Source organism: Heterodontus francisci, chromosome 1 (assembly GCF_036365525.1).
Source record: "Heterodontus francisci isolate sHetFra1 chromosome 1, sHetFra1.hap1, whole genome shotgun sequence".
NCBI classification, from domain to species: domain Eukaryota; kingdom Metazoa; phylum Chordata; class Chondrichthyes; order Heterodontiformes; family Heterodontidae; genus Heterodontus; species Heterodontus francisci.
This window is the reverse complement of record NC_090371.1, coordinates 124,447,017-124,470,118: the sequence shown is the minus strand read 5'-3', so window position 1 is coordinate 124,470,118 and position 23,102 is coordinate 124,447,017. Positions and strand designations below refer to the sequence as shown.

At 40.5% G+C, this 23,102-nt stretch overlaps 1 protein-coding gene across 4 annotated transcripts in view; it reads right to left on the bottom strand.

Moving 5' to 3' along the window:
- scfd2 (sec1 family domain containing 2) overlaps positions 1-23,102 on the bottom strand; it is a 422,892-nt gene that overhangs the window by 311,824 nt on the left and 87,966 nt on the right. For all 4 annotated transcript variants that reach the window (XM_068035388.1, XM_068035379.1, XM_068035369.1 and 1 more), the window contains exon 4: positions 10,993-11,168. In XM_068035388.1, the coding sequence (XP_067891489.1) occupies positions 10,993-11,168 (176 nt within the window). The remainder of the gene's footprint in view (positions 1-10,992; positions 11,169-23,102) is intronic.

Below are 23,102 nucleotides of genomic sequence, written 5' to 3'. Positions count from 1 at the left end.
AGACACAAAGTAATTGTTTAGTTTCTCTGTCATTTTCCTATTCGCCATTATAAACTCTCCTGTCTCTGCCTGTAATGGACCTACATTTGTCCTTGCTAATCTTTTCCTTTTCACATACCTAAACAAGCTTTTACAGTCCCCCTTTGTGTTTCTCACTATCTTGTATTCATATTCTTTTTTCCCTTTCTTTATCAGTTTCTTGGTCATCCTTTGCTAGATTCTAAATTGCTCCCAATCCTCAGACTTAGCACTTTTTCTGGCGATCTTATAAACCACTTTTTGATCTAATGCAATCTTTACCTTCTTTTATTAGCCACGGTTGATTCATCTTTCCTTTTGGGTCTTAGAAGAATGTATATTTGTTGTAGGTCATGTAATACTTCTTTAAATACTAGCCATTGCCTGCTGACTATCAGATCTTTTAGTGTATTTTCCCAATCCACCACAGCCAACTTGCCCCTCATACCTTCATAGTTTCTTTTGTTCAGATTTAAGACCCTAGTCGCAGAATAAACTATATCACTTCCAAACTTAATGTAAAATTCTATCATAATATGGTCACTATTTCCCAAAGGCACCTTTACTTCAAGGTTATTAATTAGCTCTTTCTCATTACATAATACTAAATCTAAAACAGCCCGATCCCTAGTTGGCTCTTCAATGTACTGTTCCAGAAACCCTATCATACACACTGCAGGAATTCATCCTCCACAGCATTAATGATCAGGTTTACCCAGTAAATATGTAAATTTAAGTCACCCATTATTACTGTATTACCCATGTTACATGCACCTCGAATTTCCTGATTTATACCATGCCGAACATTATCACCACTGTCTGGCGGCCTATAAACAACTGCCACCAATGTTTGCTGCCCCTTGCCGTTTCATAGCTCCACCCAAATGGATTCCACATCTTGATCCTTCAATTTAAGGTACTCTCACGAATGTACTGTTCTCGTCCATTATTAAGAGCACTACCCCACTTCCTTTTCCTTTTTGCCTATCCTTCCTAAATGATGAATATCCTTGAATATTCAGTTCTCAGTCTTGGTCACCCTATAACCACATCTCTGTAATGGCAATTAAATCATACCCATTGTCATGGAAGTGTTTTTTTTTTCTCTGTTTAAAAGGGGTCTGTGTGCCTTTAAGACTGAGAGCAGTTTTTATATTGTCTGGGAACAGTGTGTGCGAGCTACAAGCCTGTTCCTAAGTAGGTTAAAGGTTCAGCACAACATAGTGGGCCGAAGGGCCTGTACTGTGCTGTACTGTTCTATGTTCTATAAACAACAGTGAGAGAGAGGTGTCACATGCTGTATTCTATCAGTTTGACTGCGTGTAAAGACTGGCTAGTACCGGTATGATTTGGCAGACCAGCGAAGCGTGCTCTCCTTGAAGGAAGGATCTGTCTCTCTCTCAGCAGAAAATTTACATTGGCCTACAGGCTGTGTTTTGCCTAAATAGGAAAAGACCCCTGGAAAGGAATCTTAGCATTACTGGAGGTTGCAAATTCCTTTAAAGAAGTCTCTACCTCAGCAGTGACTTTCTGTTGCCTCTTGTGTTTCTGGGAGTTCTGGAAACTCAGTAAAGTTTCTACTGATAGTCTGCTAATTCAAAAATCTAAATAGACCTATTGTTATACTCCTTGTCGAAAGACCTGCGTGACACCTACTGAAGCCAAAGCACTGTGAATGCCTATCCATTACAGACTGTTCATCAAACTCACCTGGAAACTGAGAGCCACACCTGACTATTTGGCTCAGGGGCACCTCACTGAACCAGGAACGTAACCCACCAGGACTTACAATCCAGCTATTTATCTATTCCTAAGAAACAGCTCTAATTTAAAACATCATTTTTAAAAAACAGTTAACAGTTGGTTTTGGAATGAATGCGTGTGTCCGCATGAGAGTTAGGAGGAATAAGAAGTTATAAAGTCTTTTCAGTGTCATGGTCCTGTAGTTTTTTTCTGGGAATATGCGGTTTGCCTTTAAGGCTTGCAAGGGATCAGTATTGCTTTAAGAACCAGCAAGCCTCAGGAGTTATAGAAAGGTGCATTTTCGTTGCCATAGAAACAGCCATTTGGAGACTGCGATTCAAAGGGTGCATTCTCGTTAACATGGATATAGCTACTGGGAGTGAGTCTCATGCGATACATTTGTTACAATTCAGTTTTGAACTGGCTTTTAGTTGAAGACAGTTTGTTCCAACACACAGACAAAGGACACAGCTGTGGTGTCAGCAACTGGAAAAAGAGCTCTCAGCCATTTAAACTGAAGGAATAGGAATTTAGTCGGTTTAATTATTATCTCTCAAAATTCTAAAAAAGTCAAGCCAAAGCAGAGATCTCTGGTAATTTAAATTGAAGAAAGGGAAGTTAGACTGTGACAATCTTTTATCCCTCAAAAACTCTAAAGTCAGATTGATTCTGTTGAAAGTGTTTGCAGGTCGTTATTTGTTGAAATTCGCTGGAGAAGGAAAGCATCACCTACTGCTGAAGCTAGACTATGGGCTGTTCTACTGCAGAAGAACCTTTATCCCCACGTCGGACGACTGTGAGAACTTGAAGCAACACTGCACTGTAAATCTGCAAGGACTCTAATTTTTTCTATTTTTAAATGTTGTTTATATCTTCATAGTGTTTAAGAATTTAATTTTTCTAAAGAGTTAATTTGTTGATTTAAAGCCACCTGGTTTTGTCAGCCTCATTCGGGGGTTAATAGACGGTACAATTTGGCTAGGTTTTTCCTTAATTTGGGAAGTTTTAAATGATATGTCAGGTGATCTTTGGAGCGACGGGATTGAATTATCAGTGTGTTTCTCCCACCACAATCAGAATTGTATATTTTGATCGGGGGCTTCGACTGGAATGGTTGGTCGTAACATCAGACATAGATTTATCTCAGTATTGTTTAAGATTTAGTTTATTAATAAATAGTTAATTTGTTATTGTTCAAAGATACCTAGCTGGTGTGTGTTTTATTCTGGCGGTTAATAAAGTGTTTAATTTGGCTAATTTCCAGTTGGTGGGAAACTTTAATAATATGCTGTGACATGTGGAGTAATGGGACTGAATTGACAGTGCATTACTCCCGCCTCGATCGTAACACCATTTACCTCTATTTCTGCCTTCAAATTATCTACCTTGTTGCGAATGTGCGTGCATTCAGATAGAGTCTTTGTCTTATCATTATTCCACATTCTGATCCTATTTGATGCTTGTCTTCGCTTCACTGTCTTCTAACTTTGCTTACTACTTCTCTACTTCCTGTTACCAGTTTTGCTTCCCGCCAATCTTCCCTTCCTGCTACATTCAGATTACCAATTCCCTTATTGCTACCTTGCTCTCTTGCCTTCTCCTGTCTCTAAATTATCACATCTTCCCTCACTTGATCCCTCATCCCCAGTATTTAGTTTAAAGCCCCCTCTACCGCCCTCGTTATGCAACTCGCTTGAACACTGGTCCCAGCACAGTTTAGGTGAAGACTGTCCCAATGGTACAGCTCCCACTTTCCCCTGTGCAGCTGCCAGTGCCCCATGAATCGAAGCCCATTTCTCCCACACCAATCTTTGAGCCACACATTTAACTCTATAATCTTATTTACCCTCCTCCAATTTGCTTGTGGATCAGGTAATAATCCAGACATTATTACCTTTGAGGTTCTGCTTTTTAATTTAGCCCCTGGCTGCTCATACTCTTTATGCAGAACCTCTTGCCTAGTCCTATCAATGTCATTGGTATCCACATGCATCACGGCAACTGAATCTTCCCCCTCTCACTGTAAGTTTCTCTCCAGCCCCGAGCAGCTGTCCCGAAATCTAGCAAAGGCAATTAGGGATGGGCAATAAATGCTAGCCTAGCCAGCAATGCCCACATCTCGTGAATGGAAAAGATCCTTGATTAATGCATTTATGTCAACAAGTATAAAAGGGAAAGTGAGAGTGTGAGCACCACTTGGTTATGTTTACTTTATATATCTATTACTTATTTTTCAGTGGAAAAGTTAAATTGTGTCTCTGTCCATAGTGTTAGAAGTATATGAATGCAGACTGAATGATGAATTTGAGTAGGTTTTTCAACTATATTTTTAAATAAAGGCTGTTCATTATTGCATCAAGTTGAAAGAAATGATGGCTTTGTCAAGGACAAAAGATTGAGGGGGTATAGTGAATACTGAGGAAGAATGTAACAAAATACAAGATAACATTAATGAACTTGTAGAACGAGGATGCAATTGGCAAACTTATTTCAATACAGAAGAGTGTAAGGTGGTGTATTTTGTTCGGAATAATAAGGAGGACAGATCGCAGAACGAAATAATTGTTACAGAGCAGAAGGAGGCCATTTGGACCATCTTGTCTGCACCGGCTCTCTGAATGAGCAATTCACTTAGTGTCTTTTTCCCAACTTCTCCCTGTAACCCTGCACAATCATTATTTTCATTTAACAGTCTAATTCCCTCTTGAATATTTCAATTGAACCTGCCTCCACCACACTTTCAGGCAGTGCATGCCAGAACTTAACCATTCGCTGTGTGAAGTTTTACCTCATGTCGCTTTTGCTTCTTTTACCAATTGCTTTAAATCTGTGTCCTCTCATTCTCGATCCTTTCACGAGTGGGAACTGTTTTTCCCTATCTACTCCATCCAGACCCTCGTGATTTTGAATACCTCTATCAAATCACCTCTCAGCCTTCTTTTCTCCAATGAAAACAGTCCTAATTTTGGAAGATGATCATCAATGCATCCACTATCTCCAAAGCTACCTCTTTCAACACTCTGGGATGTAGAATATCAGGTCCTGTGAGCTTATCAACCCTCAACCCCATTAATTTCTCCAATACAACCTTCTTACTAAAGATAATTTCCTTCAATTCCTCATTCCCCCTAATCCCTTGGATCTCTAATTCTGGGAGATTGCTTTTAACTTCCTTAGTGAAGACAGACACAAAGTAATCATTTAGCTTCTCTGCCATTCCTCTATTCTCCATTATAAATTCTCCTGACTCTGCCTGTAATGGACCCACATTTATCTTAGCCAAACTTTTTCTTTTTACGTACCTATAGAAGCTTTTACAGTCCATTTTTATGTTTTTGTTAGCTTACATTCATATTCTATTGTCCCTTTCTTTATCAATTTCCTCGTCCTCCTTTGCTGTCTTCGAAAATCCTCAGGTTTACTACTATTTCTGACAACTTTATAGGCCTTTTCTTTTAATCTTACACAATCCCTAACTTCCTTTGTTAGCCATGGTTGACTGCCTTTCCTTTTGGGGTTTTTGTGCCTTGAAGGAATGCATAGTTGCTGTAAATTATGTAATAATTCTTCAAAGACTATCCATTGTCTATGCACTGTCATATCTTTTAATGTGCTTTCCCAATCCACCTCAGCCAATTTGCCCTTCATACCTTCATAATTTCCTTGTTCAAATTTAACACCCTGGCTTCAGATTGAATTACCTCACTTTCAAACGTAATGTAAAATTCTATCATATCATGGTCACTCATCCCTAAAGGTTCTTTTACAATATTATTAATTCGCACTTTCTCATTACATAAAACTAGATCTAAAATAGCCTGTTCTCCAGTCGGTTCCTCAACATACTGCTCCAGAAAACCTTCCCTAACACACTCCAGAAACTTGTCCTCCACAGCATCAGTGCTCATTATGTCTAAACAGTCTATATGCAGATTGAAGTCACCCATAATTACTTTATTACCCATGCTACATGCTTCTCTGATCTCCTGATTAATGCCATGCCCCACACTACCACTACTGTTTGGTGGCCTATAAACAACTCCTACCAATGTTTGCTGCTCCTTGCTGTTTCTTAGCTCCACCCAAACAGATTCCACATTTTGTTCTTCTGATCCGAGATCCTCCCTTACTAATGCATTGATCCCATCCCTTAATATCAGCGCAACACCACCTCCTTTTCTTTTTCCTGCCCTTCCTCAATGTCGAATATCCTTGAATAGGCAGTTCCCAGTCTTGGTCACCCTGTTGCCACGTTTCCGTAATGGCAATTAGATTAAACCCATTTACCTCTATTTGTGCCTTTAAATCATCTACCTTGTTGCAAACGCTGCATACATTCAGGTAGAGTGCCCTTCACCTTATCTTCTTGACATTATTCTGCATTCTAAACCTAGTTGATGCTTGCCTTTGTTTCACCTACCTTCAAATGTTGCTTGCTACTTTTCTACCTCCTGTTATCAGCTTTACTTCCTTCCAATTTGAGCTACCTTTCAGGTTCCCATCCACCTGACAAGCTAGTTTAAACCCTCCCCAACAGCACAAGCAAATCTCCCTGTGAGGATGTTAGATCCAGTCCTATTAAGGTGTAGCCAGTCTATCTTGTACAGGTCCCACCTGCCCCAGAATCGGTCCCAATGCCTCAGAAATCTAATGCCATCCCTCCTACACCAATTCTACAGCCACATGTTCAGTCAATCAATCCCCCTATTCCTATGCTCACTAGCACTAGGCACTGGGAGTAATCCTGAGATTACTGCTCTTGAAGTCCTGCTTTTTAAATTTCTTGCCTAACTCCCTAAAATCTGCTTTCAGGACCTCATCCCTCTTCCTACCTATGTTATTGGTACCAATGTAGACCACAACCTCTGGCTGTTCGCCTTCCCCACGCCAGAAGGATGTCCTTCAGCCACTCCATGACATCCTTGACCCTGGCACCAAGAAGGCAACACACCATCCAGGAGACATGCTTACTGCCGCAGAAACGCCTGTCTGATCTCCTAACCATCGAATCCCCTATCACTATTGCTCTTCCACTCTTCTTCCTGCCCTCCTGTGCAGCTGAGCCACCAGTGGTGCCACGGACTTTGCTCTGGCTGCACTCCCCTGAGCAACCATCGCCCTCACCAGTATCCAAAATGGAAAACCAATTAGCAAGATAGACTCAGGGGACTCCTGCACTGCCTGCCTGGTTCTCTTAGACTGCCTGATTACCCATTCCCTCTCTGCCTGCATGCTCCTAACCTGTGTTGTGACCACCTCCCTAAACGTGCTAGCGACGTAGTCCTCTGCCTTGCAGATGCACGACAGTGACTCCAGCCACCGCTCAAGTTCCGAAACCCAAGCTCAAGCTTCTGCAGCCAGTGACACTTCCTGCAGATGTATTCATCTAGGACAAGTGGTGCGTCCATAACTTCCCACATACCGCAGGATGTACATTCCACTTGGCCGAGCTGACCTGCCATACTGTAACTTTAAAAACTATTTATTACAAGTAGAAGTAGGATAACTTACCACTTACTCACCAATCAGCTTCTTCCCCTGTACTGAAGAGAGAGGCAGCTACTGGAGGCTGAAAAAAGGTAGAAGAAAAAGAAACAAAGGAGCCCCTCCCTCACACACCAAACTCCCACTTTACACTTTGTGTACTCAAAGCAGCTCTCAGTGCAGACAAATTTAATTTCTCTTAATTTACAGTTCCCCTCCTTACCAAACTCCCCTTCTTCACACTCTGTGCCCTCCAGCAGCACTCAGTGCATCGCTCCAGTCCATTGCAACTTATCCATGGTTTAAAGAGCAATATGAATGAATGGCTCACATAACACCCCTGCCATTTCTTTCAGCAGTCTGGAGGTGGTGGTGTCAGGTCCAGCAGCTCCATCAACCATGAGTAATGCTTCAGCATTTACTTCTGTGGGAACAATTTTGAGATCACCTAAACATCCTCATTGTTTCTGCTTTCACCCCCAAAGTATCCTTTTAGCATTTTGTCAGTACCTTGGTCTTCAAACCTACCTGGCAGGATCAATGCATTCCTTATTTTCTGGCTTCTGTTTTAATTGAAAAAATTAGCCACCACTTTTAAAGCTGTCCAGAATCCTATTTTCTAAAGGCCCAACTGTCTCTGACACTGTATCAATAACTCAGTTGGCAGTTATTTGTTTTATACCAAATGAAACTTATTAAAATGTTCCTATGAATCTCCATTAAGGTATTTATGTTTCAGTTCACACCAAATACCTTCTTTTTTATCTGAGGAACACGCAAGACTTCCCTGTCCCTACGTATCGATTCAAAGAACCACCAGTATTCTTCTGTACCACAGTTAATTTTCCCTCACCTTTGAAAAGTGAGCCCTCTTGAAATCAGTGTTCAAGTCAAAATATTTAACAATTTAACAGCCAACACTGCATGAAGAAATTTGCAAACTACAAAAATCACAGAAGTAGAATTAGTTCAGGATTTATTGTATAAGAAAAAAAATGTTCATTTCATTTTCTAAATATTGCTCATCTTCAATATGAAATCAGGATTCAAAACAAAAGTAATATAGGTGCATGGTCAAACTTACTTAAGATTATATGCATTGTTTGAATATGTTAGTTTCCTAATAAACACTTTCGTGGACTGATTCAAAGTCTTTATGGTATTTTGAAACAGAATTTATGAAAGGTAAACAGTATAATTTTACTTTGCATACACTTCTAGGCCTGTAATAAGAATTTGTGATATAAAGCTATCCTCAAAGGCATGCAGCATTTCAAAGCGATCTATAGGTCACTAGCACATTTCTATATTGGGGCCACCCTTTGCTAAAGTTTCAAAAATTAGAATTATTCAAAAGCACCAAGTGGTCAAAGACTGAATTGAAGCTAGCAAAGAGATTGTTCCAGTGTGTCTTTTAGATCTAATTACAAACAATTTTTGCTGCTGCTTCAAGAGGTTAGTATTTTATTTTATTCGTTCATGGGATGAGAGTGTCACTGGCAAGGCCAGAAATTATTGACCATCCCGAATTGCCCTAGAGAAGGTGATGGTGAGCTGCCTTCTTGAACCGCTGCTGTCCATGTAGTGTAAGTACACCCACAATGCTGTTAGGAAGGGGGTTCCAGGATTTTGATCCAACGAGATGAAGAAAAGGCGATATAATTCCAGGTCAAAATGGTGAGTGACTTGGAGGAGAATTGTAGGTGGAGGTGTTGCCATGCATCTGCTGCTCTTGTTCTGCTAGGTACAAGAAGTAGCCTTGGCGAATTGCTGCAGAGCATCTTGTAGATGGTGTGCACTGCTGCCACTGTGCACCAGTGGCGAAGGGAGTGAATGTTGAAGGTTGTGGATGGGATGACAATCAAGCAGGCTGCTTTGTCCTGGATGGTGTCGAGCTTCTTGAGTGTTGTTGAAGCTGCACTCATCCAGGCAAGTGGAGAGTATTCCATCACACTCCTGACTTGTGCCATGTAGATGGTCGACAGACTTTGGGGAGTCAGGAGGCGGGTTTCTCGCAGCAGAACTCCCAGCCTCTGACCTGCTTTCGTAGCCACAGTATTTATATAGCTGGTCCAGTTCAGTTTCTGGTCAATGGTAACTCCCAGGACGTTGATGGTGGGGAATTCAGCAATGGTAATGCCATTGAATGTCATAGCAAGGTGGTTATATTCTCTCTTGTTGGAGATGGTTATTGCTTGGCACCTATGTGACAGTGAATGTCACTGATCAGCTCATGCTTGAATGCTGTCCAGGTCTTGCTGCATGTGGGCATGGACTGTTTCAGTATCTGAGGAATTGCGACTGGTACTGAACACTGTGTAATCAGCAGCTAACAGCTGACTTTATGATGGAGGGAAGGCCGTTGATGAAGCAACAGAAGATGGTTGGGCCTAGGACACTACCCTGAGGAACTCCTGCAGCAATGTCCTCGGGCTGAGATGATTAGCCTCCAACGATCAAAATCATCTTTCTTTGTCCTCGGTATCACTCCAACCAGAGGAGAGTTTTCCCCAATTCCCGCTGACTTAAGTTTTGCTAAGGCTCCTTGATGCCATAAACGGTCAAATGCTGCCTCGATGTCAAGGGCAGTCACTCTCACCTCACCTCTGGAATTCAGCTCTTCCAACCATGTTTGGACCAAGGCTGTAATAAGGTCAGGAGCTGAGAGGCCCTGATAGAACCCAAACTGAGCATCGGTGAGCAGGTTATTGTTGAATGAGTGCCACTTGATAGCACTGTTGATGACAACTGCCATCACTTTGCTTATGATTGAAATAGACTGATGGGGTGGTAATTGGCCGCTTTGAATTTGTCCTGCTTTTTGTGGACAGAACATACCTGGGCAATTTTCCACATTGTCGGGTAGATGTCAGTGTTGTAGCTGTACTGGGGAAGCTAGTTCTGGAGTCTTCAGTACTGCAGCTGGGATGTTGTCAGGGCCCATAGCCTTTGTTGTATCCAGTGCCATTTCTTGGTTTCACATGCTTCTACTAATTACTTTCTGTCACAATATTGGTACCCAAATAGCAATGCTTTTATTGGAAACCCAAGGCATTCAGTTTATTCCTTCCCTCTGCACTAGTCTCCCAACAGACATAGAAAATCTTCTTCCTTTATTTTGCATTTCAGAAAGACGTGATACTGCCACCATTTAAATCAAATCTACTGACTATAAGTGTACTTTCTTTTCACTTCCTCACTCATTTTTCATCTTTCATGTTGTTATCCCATCACATTGAAATTGATAGCGCAGAGGTGGGCCACTGCTTGTGGTAATTGTGGATTTGTTCACTGCATAGAAATTAGAGACCAGTGCAATCTTTGCACAAGCTATCAAGGAGTAGCTTTCAACTCTTCCCACCTATTTTCTTTCCGATCCACTTGAAGGCACTGGCTCTGTTCTGGGTGTCCAGTACACATGTGGGAGGCCTGACCGTTAATGACCATAATCAAATTCAATTCTCAGCTGACATGTATTTCCATGGGTCGCTGGATAGTGATTAGAAGTGTGAAGCCAGAACCAAATTTTTCCCTGCGCAAGCCAAGGCACTGAACCAGTTTTAATACCCCTACCGCCATCCAGCTGAGATTAACTAACTAAGCATAGACAGAGGAAGAGGGGAATAAAACGTGAACCTGGGATTGTTCTAGTGTATTGTATATATCAGATTCAACTCTTCAGTATAATTTCGTTGCGCATGTAACAGTGAAATAGCTATTGAAAGATGAAACTAAATAACACCAAACCTGTAAGAGCAGCCTTTCAAAAGCAAGGAAGTTGTCCCATTTTGAGTAGCACGCATGTCCCAAAGTCTGCACTGTTGCCATGGTAAGTTGCAAGAGCCCACAGTGATTCTCCAAAGCTTTCAAATTGCTCTTGAATAACTGCACATAACAGTTAAGCTGTTCAGGTGTGACTCGACCTGTAGCAGAAAAAAGGATGGATGGAAACTATCACAGATACATTTAGAATTAAGCAGCTACAGCTAGAGATCTTTAGTCAGTTGGCCTCCTTTGAGGTGATGACTAAAAAAGAAAAAAAATCAGCTCTATTGAAAAGAAAACCACCATATTTACAGTTGTGAATGTCTTATGACGTGCAATACCAAATTTCAAAAGCTAGTGTCCCATTTGTGTAACTTTGATTCCATTACCACACGTTAACTTTGGTAAATTTCATTGGCAATGTGTTTTATTCCTACAGAAACATAATCATAAAAATGCTCTAAAATTGACCCAAGCCTAATTTTTTAACAACCGTTTCTTATGATCAAAAAAATTAATACATAGACTGTGAAGCCCCACAACCCTCCAAGATATCTGTGCTCCTCTAATTCTGGATTCTTCTGCACCCCTGATATTAACTGCTCCACCACTGGCGGCTCCGCCTTCAGTTGCTGAGGCCCCAAACTCGGGAATACCTTTTCTACACCTCCCTGCCTCTTCACGTCATTTTCCTCTTTTGAGACACTCCTTAAAACCTACCTCTTTGGCCAAGCTTTTGGTTACCTGACCTAATATCTCCTTCTGTGGCTCGATGTCATCCTTTGTTTTTATAATGCTTCTGTAAAGCACCTTGGGCGATTTTATTACCTTAAAGGTGCTATATAAATATAAGTTGCTTTTTCGTGCATGGGATGTGGGCGTCACTGGCTAGGCCAGCATTTATTGCCCATCCCTATCGAATTGCCCTAGAGAAGGTAGTGGTGAACTGCTACTGTTGAAATGCTGAAGGGTGTCCTGAGGATGCAAAAGGACTAGCTCTTTCTAGTTCTATACTTATTTAGGTCTTTGACAAATATTTCAAAGCAGCCAACACAAATTACTTTTGAAGTGTGGTCACTGTTGTTTTATAGGCAAATGTGGTAGATGAATGGCTAATTCATCTGCATTTTTTGGTTGAAGTACAACTGTTGGCCAAAACATTGGGAGAATGCCCTGCTCTTCTTCAAATAATGTCATGGAATCTTTAACATCCAACTTAAAACAGACAAGTGATCGATGCCAAGTCCAATAATGCAGCTCTCCCTCAGCACAGCACTTCAATGTCAGTTCTGGGTTCCAAGTGTACAGAATTTCGAGAGCTATATTTTTTTTGTTCATTAGTGGGATGTCAGCATTACAGGCTAGGCCAGCATTTATTGTCCATCCCTAATTGCCCTTGAGAAGGTGGTGGTGAGCTGCCTTCTTGAACCGCTGCAGTCCTTGGGATGCAGACCATTCCTTTTCTTGGACTTAGTAGCGGTTTGAGACAACAGAGTGACTTGCTAGGAGATTTAAAGTCAACCACATTGCTGTGGTTGTCTGGAGTCACATGTAGGCCAGACCAGGTAAGGAAGGTAGATTTCCTTCCCTAAAGGACACTAGTGAACCAGATAGGTTTTTACAACAGTCGACAATGGTTTCATGGTCATCATTAGACTAGCTTTTAATTACAGATTTATCAATTGAATTCAAATTTCACCATCTGCCGTGATGGGATTTGAACCCATGTCCCCAGAGCATTAGCCTGAGCCTCTGGTACTAGTCCAGTGTAAGCTGATTGCTAATTAGAGAGATGGGAAGAGGAGACATGAGGAAGCAGAAAGGAGAGGGGCAGGGATTAGAGATAGAATTGAGGGGAACCATACAGCATTATTTGAATCATTATTCAATTTGCACGACTGCCCCAATTATTCTTAATTGTCATGTAACCTAAAACAGTCACAATTGCTGTGCTTTGCAGCATAATCAAGTCCAATTATTACCCCAGTTTATTCCCAATCTTATAGAAACTTTTTAACCAATGTTCACAAGCATAGCTTGTGAATGAATTTTGATGTAGAATTTCCTTTAGCGGTAGCAGGAGGGACAATGGCACCTACAGTTCCTCTTCAAAACGGAATTTTGGAAAATACATAAACGGAAAATATAAAATGCTAGTCTTCATTAAAAACAGTGATGTTGAGACACCTTGCTGCAGTCTTCAGGCAAAGCGATCGATAATTCCTACGTGCATAGTTTATAATTTTGAAATATGCAATTAGAGTGAAGTTATTAGACAGAGGATCTTCAAAAGTGGCACCCCCCAAAAACCTTGCAACCCAAAGCTATTTTTACATGTGTCTATTGAAATTATTTCTGAATACGACTGCCCTCATTCAAAGATACCTGTGTGCTCAAGTGTGCATTTTCCATCAATCTAGATTCAGAACTTCTCTTTTGTTTTAATTTAAATGCAAAAACAATAAGGACAACATTAAGGAAGCACTCACTTGACTATTTTTGAAATTTCAGTCTAATTGTTAGCCCAGTTGGTAAATCTGCTTTACTCCCCTTCTCCACTGAGGCTGCAGTACAGTTCCATGGCCATTAGCAGCCTTACAGTTCCTTGTTCAAGTCACAATTAATTAGGGCTGGCAAGGTATTTAAACTGAAGAGTGCATCCCAGCCAAATATGGCCCACCCTCAGGGAAAGATCCATACTTTCCAGTAAGAGTCAAAGACCATGAATAGAAACCTCCACCAATTTTCCCCCATAACAAGCTCAAGGGCATTGAAATCAACTACAGCACCAGCACTACCACCATTCTGGCAGAGATCGGCTAACTCAGGATAGTTGGGGGAATCTGAATCTGGGACCTTACTGGTTTGTGACTCAGTTCCACTCCATGTAGTGCAGTTACTAACTCAGCCACTAGGGGAGCGGTGAACAGCCTACAATAATACAACTATGCGCAATTCAGGCTCATTCAAATGCTTCAACCGAAGTATACTTCGCACAGTTCAGTAACAATACAAACCAGCAAGCGACTCTGCAACACTTATGACTGTCTTCAAGTTATTAGTTTACAAATTCAAATCAGGAACAACTCAATACTGGACCTGCCAGTGAGCAACAAAGCGATCACAAGGTAGAACATTTAGAGCAATGACAACACAATTAGATTTATAGTTTGATTAAATTTTTAAAATGTATTTAACAAAGGTGTTGGACTGGAGAAAAGCACATTTTAGGGGAAGAAAAAGAGTTCCAACATTAATTAGCTGGACAAAGGGGTTGGGAGATCAAATACCAGACCGGCAATGGGAAGTAATTAAAGCATATCACCACCAAGTTTTGATTAAAAACATTCCAAATGTTAGTCAAGATATTAGACCAGAGTTCATGGATGAATAAGCAGATTAGGTCAAAATTGAAGGCCAAAGAAATAGGCATGCAATGAAGTTAATGTAAGTAATACAGAAGAAAACAAGGAATAATACCAAAAACATTCAAGGGAACCAAAAAAGGATAGGACTACAAGTATGAAAGCAAACTGCTAGTTAAAGAGAAATAGCAAAAATATTTATAACACATCAGATGCATGAGGATAATCAAATTAAGAATGGGCGCCAAGGAACAAAGGCGGCAATATTATATTAAACTATGAGAATAAAAGAATAATTGAGCTGCTTAAAGAAATGTCATCTCTATTTAGAGGAAGGGAAGGATAGATTTTTGGAGCAACTTCCACATTTAACAATCTCTGCCGGTTACCAAGCTGGAAATGCATTGGCCGCCTACACCAAATTGCCCTCATGTGATTCCACTTCAATTTGTCCAAATACAACCACAGCAACTCCAACAATGATTACAGTCACCTTTGAAGTCCTTTTAATTATTTCCAACAGCTCAATTAAATCAATTAACTCAAGGGAATATAAACCTATCCACATAACTGAATTCTTGAAACCCTGGTATAAATCTAGCAAATCTGCACTGTACCTCCTTCAAGGTAAATATATCTTTCCTGGTGTTCAATACCCAAAACTGAATGCAGTACTCGAGATGGGGTCTGGAGAAAAGGCCAACATTCCATTAGCCTTTTTGATTACTTTTTGTACCTGTGCACTAGCTTTTAGTGATGTGTGCATGGTCACTCTGACAGCAAGTCGTGGATGAGTCAGACGTTGCCTCTAACTGATCATAATGAAGACCCAAAGTCATTATTTCCAGCCACCATCATAGATTCCGCTAATTTCACACCTCAGGTTGAGCCAGACTGTGAAAAACCATGGCTTTCTCTTTGACCCAGAACTGAGCTTTAAACACCACACCTTATACATTGCGAGACTACTTACTTCCACTTCTGCACCCCTACTTGACTCTCACCATTGCTGAACCTTTCTTAAAGCTCTAACTACTCAGTCTAGACTCAATTTCTCAAACGTTGTCCTTGCTTTCTTCTGGTTCTCTATAAACTCCAATTTGTCCAAACTCAGTAACCTGCATCATGTTCTTTATTAAATGCTGCTTGCACATCACCGGTCCTTGCTTGCACCATGTCAGCCAATGCACCGAATGCAAGAGATGAGTTCGAGTCATCAATTCGCTTGACAGCCTCACCTTGCTCAATATCTACAAGCTCCTCCAGCCTTAGATTCCCTCTCATATCCTTCAATAATCTGACATTGTATTTTTGTCACCCCTCAGCTTGCCCCACTATTAGAATCATAGAAAGGTTATGGCACAGAAGGAGGCCATTCAGCCCATTGTGTCTGCGCTGGCTGTAAAAACTAACTGCCTAATCTAATCCGACCTTCCAGCACCTGGTCCATAGCCTTGCAGGTTACAGCACTTCAGGTGTATCTCCAGGCACCTTTTAAAAGAATTGAGGGTTTCTGCCTCCATCACCAGTCCGGCAGTGAATTCCAGACGCCCACCACCTTCTGGGTGAAAAAGCTATTCGCCATGTCCCCTTCTACCAATCACCTTAAATCTGTGCCTCCTGGTAATTGACTTCTCCGCTAGGGGAAACAGGTCCTTCCTGCCTACTCTATCTAGGCCCCTCATAATTTTGTACACCTCAATTAAATCACCTCTCAGCCTCCTCATTCTAAGGAAAACAACTCTAGCCAATCCAATATTTCCTCATAGCTGCAACTTTCAAGCCCTGGCAACATTCTCATAAATCTCCGCTGTACTCTCTCCAGAACAATTATGTCCTTCCTGTAATGTGGTGACCAGAACTGTACACAATACTCCAGCTGTGGCCTAACCAACCTTTTATACCGCTCCAGCATTACATCCCTACTTTTGTATTCCATACCTCGTCCAATAAAACATAGCATTCCATATGCTTTCTTCAACACTCTATCGACCTGTCCTGCCACCTTCAGGGACCTGTGGACATGCACTCCAAGGTGTCTCACTTCTTCTACCCCTCGCAATATCCTCCTGTTTATTGTGTATTCCCTTGCTTTGTTTGCCCTCCTCAAATGCATTACCTCACACTTCTCCAGATTGAATTCCATTTGCCACCTTTCTGCCCACTCAACCAAACCATTGACATCATTCTGGAGTCTACAGCTATCCTCTTCACTATCAACTCCACGGCCAATTTTTGTGTCATCTGCAAATTTCCCATTCATGCCTCCCACATTTAAGTCCAAACCATTACGGTATACCACAAACAGCAAAGTACCCAACACTGAGCCCTGTGGAACGCCACTAGAAACCGCTTTCCACTCGCAAAAACATCTGTCAACCACTACCCTTTGTTTCCTGTCACTGAGCCAATTTTGGGTCCAACTTGCCACATTCCCCTGTAACCCATGGGCTTTTGTTTTTCTGACCAGTCTGCCATGTGGGACCTTGTCAAATGCCTTACTAAAATCCATGTAGACCATATCCATTGCACTACCCTCATCAATCCTCCTTGTTACTGCCTCAAAAAATTCAATCAAGTTAGTAAGACACAATCTTACCTCAACAAATCCACGCTGACTATCCCTGATTAATCCATGCCTTTCTAAGTGGCAGTTTATCCTGTCCCTCAGAACTGATTCCAATAATTTACCCATCACAGAGGTCAGACTGACTGGCTTATAATTATTTGGCCTGTCCTTGCACCCTTTTTAAACAATGATACAACGTTCGCAGACCTCCAATCCTCTGGTACCTTGCCTGTATCTAGTGAGGATTTCAATATGATCCTCAGAGCATCTGTTATTTCCTCCCTGGCTTCCTTTAACAACTGGGATACAATCCATCTGAACAGGGCGATTTATCCACTTTCAAGGATGTCAGACTCTCCAGTACTTACCCTCTCATCACGCTTATCGTATTGAATATTTTCTCTTTTACTACGATGTCTGCATCATCCCTCTCCTTCGTGCAGACAAAGGCAAAAAAACTCATTAAGAACCCTGCCCACGTCTTCTGTATCCATGCATAAGTTCTCTTGTACATCTCTGATAGGTCCTACCCTTTCCTTCGTTATCCTCTTGCTCTTAATGGACTGATAAAACATCTTTGGGTTTCTCTTGATTTTACCTGCTAACAATTTTTCATGTCCTCTCTTTGCTTTTCTATTTCCTTTTTTACTTCACCCCTGCACTTTCCATACTCCTCTAGGCTTTCTAAAGTATTAAGTTTTTTGTGACTGTTATAAGCTTTCTTTTTCTAATTTATCTTACCCTGTATGCTTCTAGATAACCAGGGGGCTCTAGATTTGGCCGTTCCACCCTTTATCTTTGTGGGGACATGTCTACACTGTGCCTGTAGAATCTCGCTTTTGAATGCCTCCCACTAGTTTGCCACTGATTTTCTTTCGAGTAGCTGTATCCAGTCCACTTTCACCAGGTCACCTCTCAGCTTCGTAAAATTTGCCTTCCCCCAATTTAGAACTTTTACTCCTGTTTTACCTTTGTCCTTTTGTTTTGTTGTATTGTTGTCAGAGCCTGCAGCTGTCCTGATTCTGACCTCCAGAATTTTTTTTTCTGCTATTCATCTCTCTATCTCCATCTTTAAAAACTTTCCCAAAACTACTCAATTTAGCCAAGCCTTTGGTCATCTCTCCCAACTCTCAAACCATGTCTCAGTGTTTGCTATGTTACACCTTTCATCTATTTCGCTAAGCCTCCTGTGAAGTAACTGGGAATGTTTTCTGGCTTACAAGTGCTACATAAGTGCAAGTTGTTGTTAAACCAAAGTAAAACATAGAGGACCAACTACTAGGCACCAATATTAAAAAAAGGATTAATGGTATTCAGAATTTTTTGTAAACAGATGTTGTACTAAAGAGGTAAACCAAGAAACCTGTTGGCCTCACAACAGTAGCAGGAAAATAGAAGCCATAACTTTGGATGACAGTGAACACTTAGAAAGGACAGGCAAAAAGAATTCAGGGACAAATCAGACTGGTCAGATGCCATCTGCAGTTCCTTAGAACCTCAGAAAGGATATATACATCTTGGAACAGATACAGTGGAGAGTCACCAGAATAGATAAAGGGCTTAATTACAAGGTCAAGTTGAATAAACTTGGTTTGTATTCCTTTGAGTTGAGAAGGTTGAGGGTTGATCCAATCAAGGTGTCCAAAACAAATAAAGGATTCAACAGAGTGGATGCAGAGAAACCATTTCCTCTGGTGAGGGCATCCAAAACAAAGAGGGATAATATTAAAACTAGAGCTAAGCCAAATAAGGAGTGAAATCAGGAAGCACGTCTCCACACAAATGGTAGTGGAAATCTGAAACTTTTCCCAAAAAAGACTGTGAATTCTGGGTCAATCGAAGTTTTCAAAAGGGAGATTGATAGATCTTTGTTGGGTAAGTGTGTGCAGGGCTATGGAGCAAAAGCAAGTAAATGGTGTTGAGGTCCAGGATAGAATGACGGAACAGATTCAAGTGGCTGAATGGACTACTCCTTTTCCCCTCAATAATTGTAATTCCAAATAACAAAATTTAGATATAAAATGTACTATGTCTGATACTTTTTACTCACATAAATGTATTTCATATAGTGTCATATAAGATATCTGTTGCAAAGGTTAAGGCCCATGGCTTTAAGTATAAAGGCATAGATTGCTTTTTGTCTTTCAACAAAACCTCTAACAGTCAGAATAAAAAGATACTTCCTTAATTAGCAAGAAGCAAATAATGGCATAACCCATGGATCTGTGTTGTGTCATATCCTTGTCCATACATAAACATCTGGACATATTATATAGGGAATATGACCAAAATTTGCTGATCATACCAAATCTAGGGCATGGCAAGCTGCGAGTCGGAGTGTAGCAGAACACAAACAGGTTAGAGGAGTGAGCAAATGTCATAAATGCAGTTAAATGTTTATGAATATGAATCAGATTTTTTGGGAAATAAAACAGAATGGAAATAAACTCTAAATAGTAAGATGTATAATGGAGTAGAGGAACACAGGGAGTGCAACACAGACACACACAACTTCAAAAGCAGAATTTCAGATGGGAAAAGAAACAAAATAGGAAATTCATTTTTAGAGGCAATGAATACAAAAGCAAGGAATTAATACAAAAGCAAGGAATTAATATATAAGACATTGGTTTGACCACAAAGTATCATGTGCAGTTTTGGTCAATCAATCACAGAAAAAGCATTGCAGCCATGAAGATACAATGTATATACCAGAAATGAAAAGATAAAGTCACAAGGAGACATAAATAAGAAGAAGGGCTTTATCCACCAGAAAAGTGAATGTGGGCTGGGGCGAGGGTGGTAGGAATGTGGGGTGGCAGAAGAGGAGAGAACTGTTCAAAATCATAAGTCTTTTTTTTATTCTTTCATTGGATGTGGGCTTCGCTGGAAAGACCAGCATTTATTGCCCATCCCTAATTGCGCTTGACAACGGAGTGGTTTACTCGGCCATTTCAGAGGGCAGTTTAAGAGTCAACATTGCTGTGGCTCTGGAGTTATATGTAGGATGGCAGATTTCCTTCCCTAAAGGGCATTAGTGAACTAGACGGGTAGAAAGAGCTGAGAAGGTAAATAGCGAAATAGGATTTCTGCTGTTTGGTGAATCAGTGGTTAGGTGGTATAAACTCAAAATTAACATTGAAACATAGATAGAAACATAGAAAATAGGAGGAGTAGGCCATTTGGCCCTTCGAACCTGCTCCGCCATTCATTATCATGGCTGATCATCCAACTCCGTAGCCTGTTCTGGCTTTCGCCCCAGACCCTTTGATCCCTGTAGACCCAAGAACTACATCTAACTCCTTCTTGAAAACATACAATGTTTTGGCCTCAACTGCTTTCTGTGGTAGCGAATTTCACAGGCTCACCACGCTCTGGGTGAAAAAATTTCTCCCTCTCAGTCCTGAAAGGTTTACCCTGTATCCTGAGACTATGACCCCTGGTTCTGGACTCCCCCACCATCGGGAAAATCCTTCCTGCATCTACCCTGTCAAGTCCTGTTAGAATTTTATAGGTTTCTATGAGATCTCCCCTCACTCTTCTGAACCCCAGCGAATATAATCCTAACCGACTCAATCCCTCCTCATATGTCAGTCCCGCAACCCCAGGAATCAGTCTGGTAAACCTTCCCTCTATAGCAAGAACATCCTTCCTCAGATAAGGAGACCAAAACTGCACACAATATTCCAGGTGTGGCCTCACCAAGGCCCTGTATAATTGCAGCAAGACATCCCTGCTTCTGTACTCGAATCCTCTCGCTATGAAAGCCAAAATACCATTTGCTTTTTTTTTTTATTAATTAGTGTTAGAAGCATAAAGGGAGAAGCCACAAGGAACATTTTCATGCAAAGTATTATTGAAATATGGAATGCTTTACCGCAAGTGGTTGTTGAAGCAGAGGCAGACAATCACAACGTTCAAGAGGGAATTAGATAAACACTTAATGGAAAAATGGATACAGACAAGGAGCAGGGAATTTGAATTAAAACAGATAGCTCTGATAGGGGAGCTAGCAATCAGACTGGCACAATGAACTGGTTGGGCTTATTCAGTACAAAATTTCTGTTGAACTGTTAGATATTCTTATTGTCACCTACTAGCTGTACTTCTAGGGAAAAAAGAAAACTCAGTGGAGAGAGAGAAAAAGAGATTCATGACTGAGCTGCAACAGAAAACCTCTTCAACAGGATGGTGCTCATATCACAATGTGTAACAGGGAAACTCATTCCATAACCTAAAATATTGGCTAGGTTTTTATGAATGTGGTGAAGTAGGGACTTGAAAAAAAGCATTTAAAAACACATTTACAGATTCAAATCAATTGTAAAAACAGTATCCAGATGCATGGCTGATTTCCTTCAACATTGGTTAAATACTTAGACACTGAGATCAATAACAATCATACAGATTATATAACAATTCAAATATATGGAGCAATGTGTTTTTAAATAAAGGTGTGACACAAAAAAGTCACATTTTAAACAAAACTAGTAATTCTGAGTTAGTGATGCTTGGCAGACGGAGTTACTACAATGCACATGCAAAATTTATAATAAATTGTTTTATTAAAAAAACAAGCAACACATTGATGGCAGGAGGTGAACAGAGACAACTTCAGGACTCAAAACTGCTTCGCTGACCTCGAATCGTAAAAAAAAGAGCTCCAAAATATTTAAAGATCACATATCAGCACATACTCCAGTAACAGTAGTGCTAGTCAAAATGGAGCAAATGCATGTGCCAAACATTCACTAAAGATGTCAAAAGACATCATGTAATAAATCACTGTAGCGGAATGCCAGCGATGTCAGAAGAAAAGAGAAAACACCCTTTCAATTGAATTTGTCAGGTAAACTGACTAAGTGTGGTTCAAAAAAATTACATCATTTATCAATAAGCAGCAGGCTTTAAACCGAAACAGAGAGCTACTGAGGCTCACCCACAGCCCTCTGCAAAAGTGTAATCGTTCATAAAATGCAGAGAAATTCTGTAGCAAAATGCTGCTCTGGAGTGATTCATAAATCCCTTGCCATCAGATGCTGACGTATGGGCCAGCGTTACTGCAAAAGAGTTTTTTCTGGAGCTTCGCTAATTTTTCCTTATCTGCATTATTTAAAAATGTATTCTTTGTTTTCTGAGCACAGTCATAATTAAGCCACCGTGGGAGCTAGACATTAAGGCTCCTTGTTGGGCCAATCCCAGGGGCTTCCTCCCAAAGACCTCAACACCCTCTGGAAAATCTGCATAATTTTACTACTTTCATATTTACTCCCATCAGATGTGACGTAATTTACAGGTTAATGGGTCAGATAAAAATGAAAAGCAACAGAATGTCCTATGAACACCATAAGCTATGCAGTGCATCGAAACACAAACAGTCATAGACATCTCACATATGCTTTTGATTACCTCCTTGCCACATATACAAACAACTTGTCATTTCTTTTCCTTTCTCAGTATTTTGTCTTCAGTTTCCTCAAGAGGGCACTGTGTATTCATTAAGTTAAAAAGCTAGCTGAGAATCAGACCAGTCAGTAAGTTGCTGCATACAGGATCTGTTTTAAAAATGGTTCACTGGGATATTCACAAAGACAAAAGAGAACACAATTAAATTACTTGCAATTAGGATAAAGGTACATTCCAAACTGAAGGACTTCTTACGTGAAACTGAAACTGTTCCATTTAAGATCTGCTCAAGGTTTGAAAATCAATGTTCTTTTAATGTGATACTATTCAAATATTAACCAAAGTATATTACAGATGTGTAAATGTAATAAGGGTTGAAGGGAATATATCACAAAATCTACTGGTATGATGTGGTAATGGGATCAAGGTTTCCCCACTAGCTGCAAAAGGAGAAAATGCCCAACTCAGAGTAGCAATTTAACTACACAAGCACAATTATTTAAAATTATACACAAGCACAATTATTTATGCACTTCTTAAGCAGAAATGCACTAACATGACCTTTAATTTTCAGCAAAATGTTTGAAATTTGGTTTCATAAAAATGGTCAAAGAAAATTAATATCTCGAAATTTAAATTAAACATGAAAGTCTATGTTACAGTAATAAAAGCAACCTTTGAAAGCTGCTCAAAGAGCTATCCATTTGAACACAAGTTGCCAATAAATGAGGGATAAAAACAATATAGGTGGA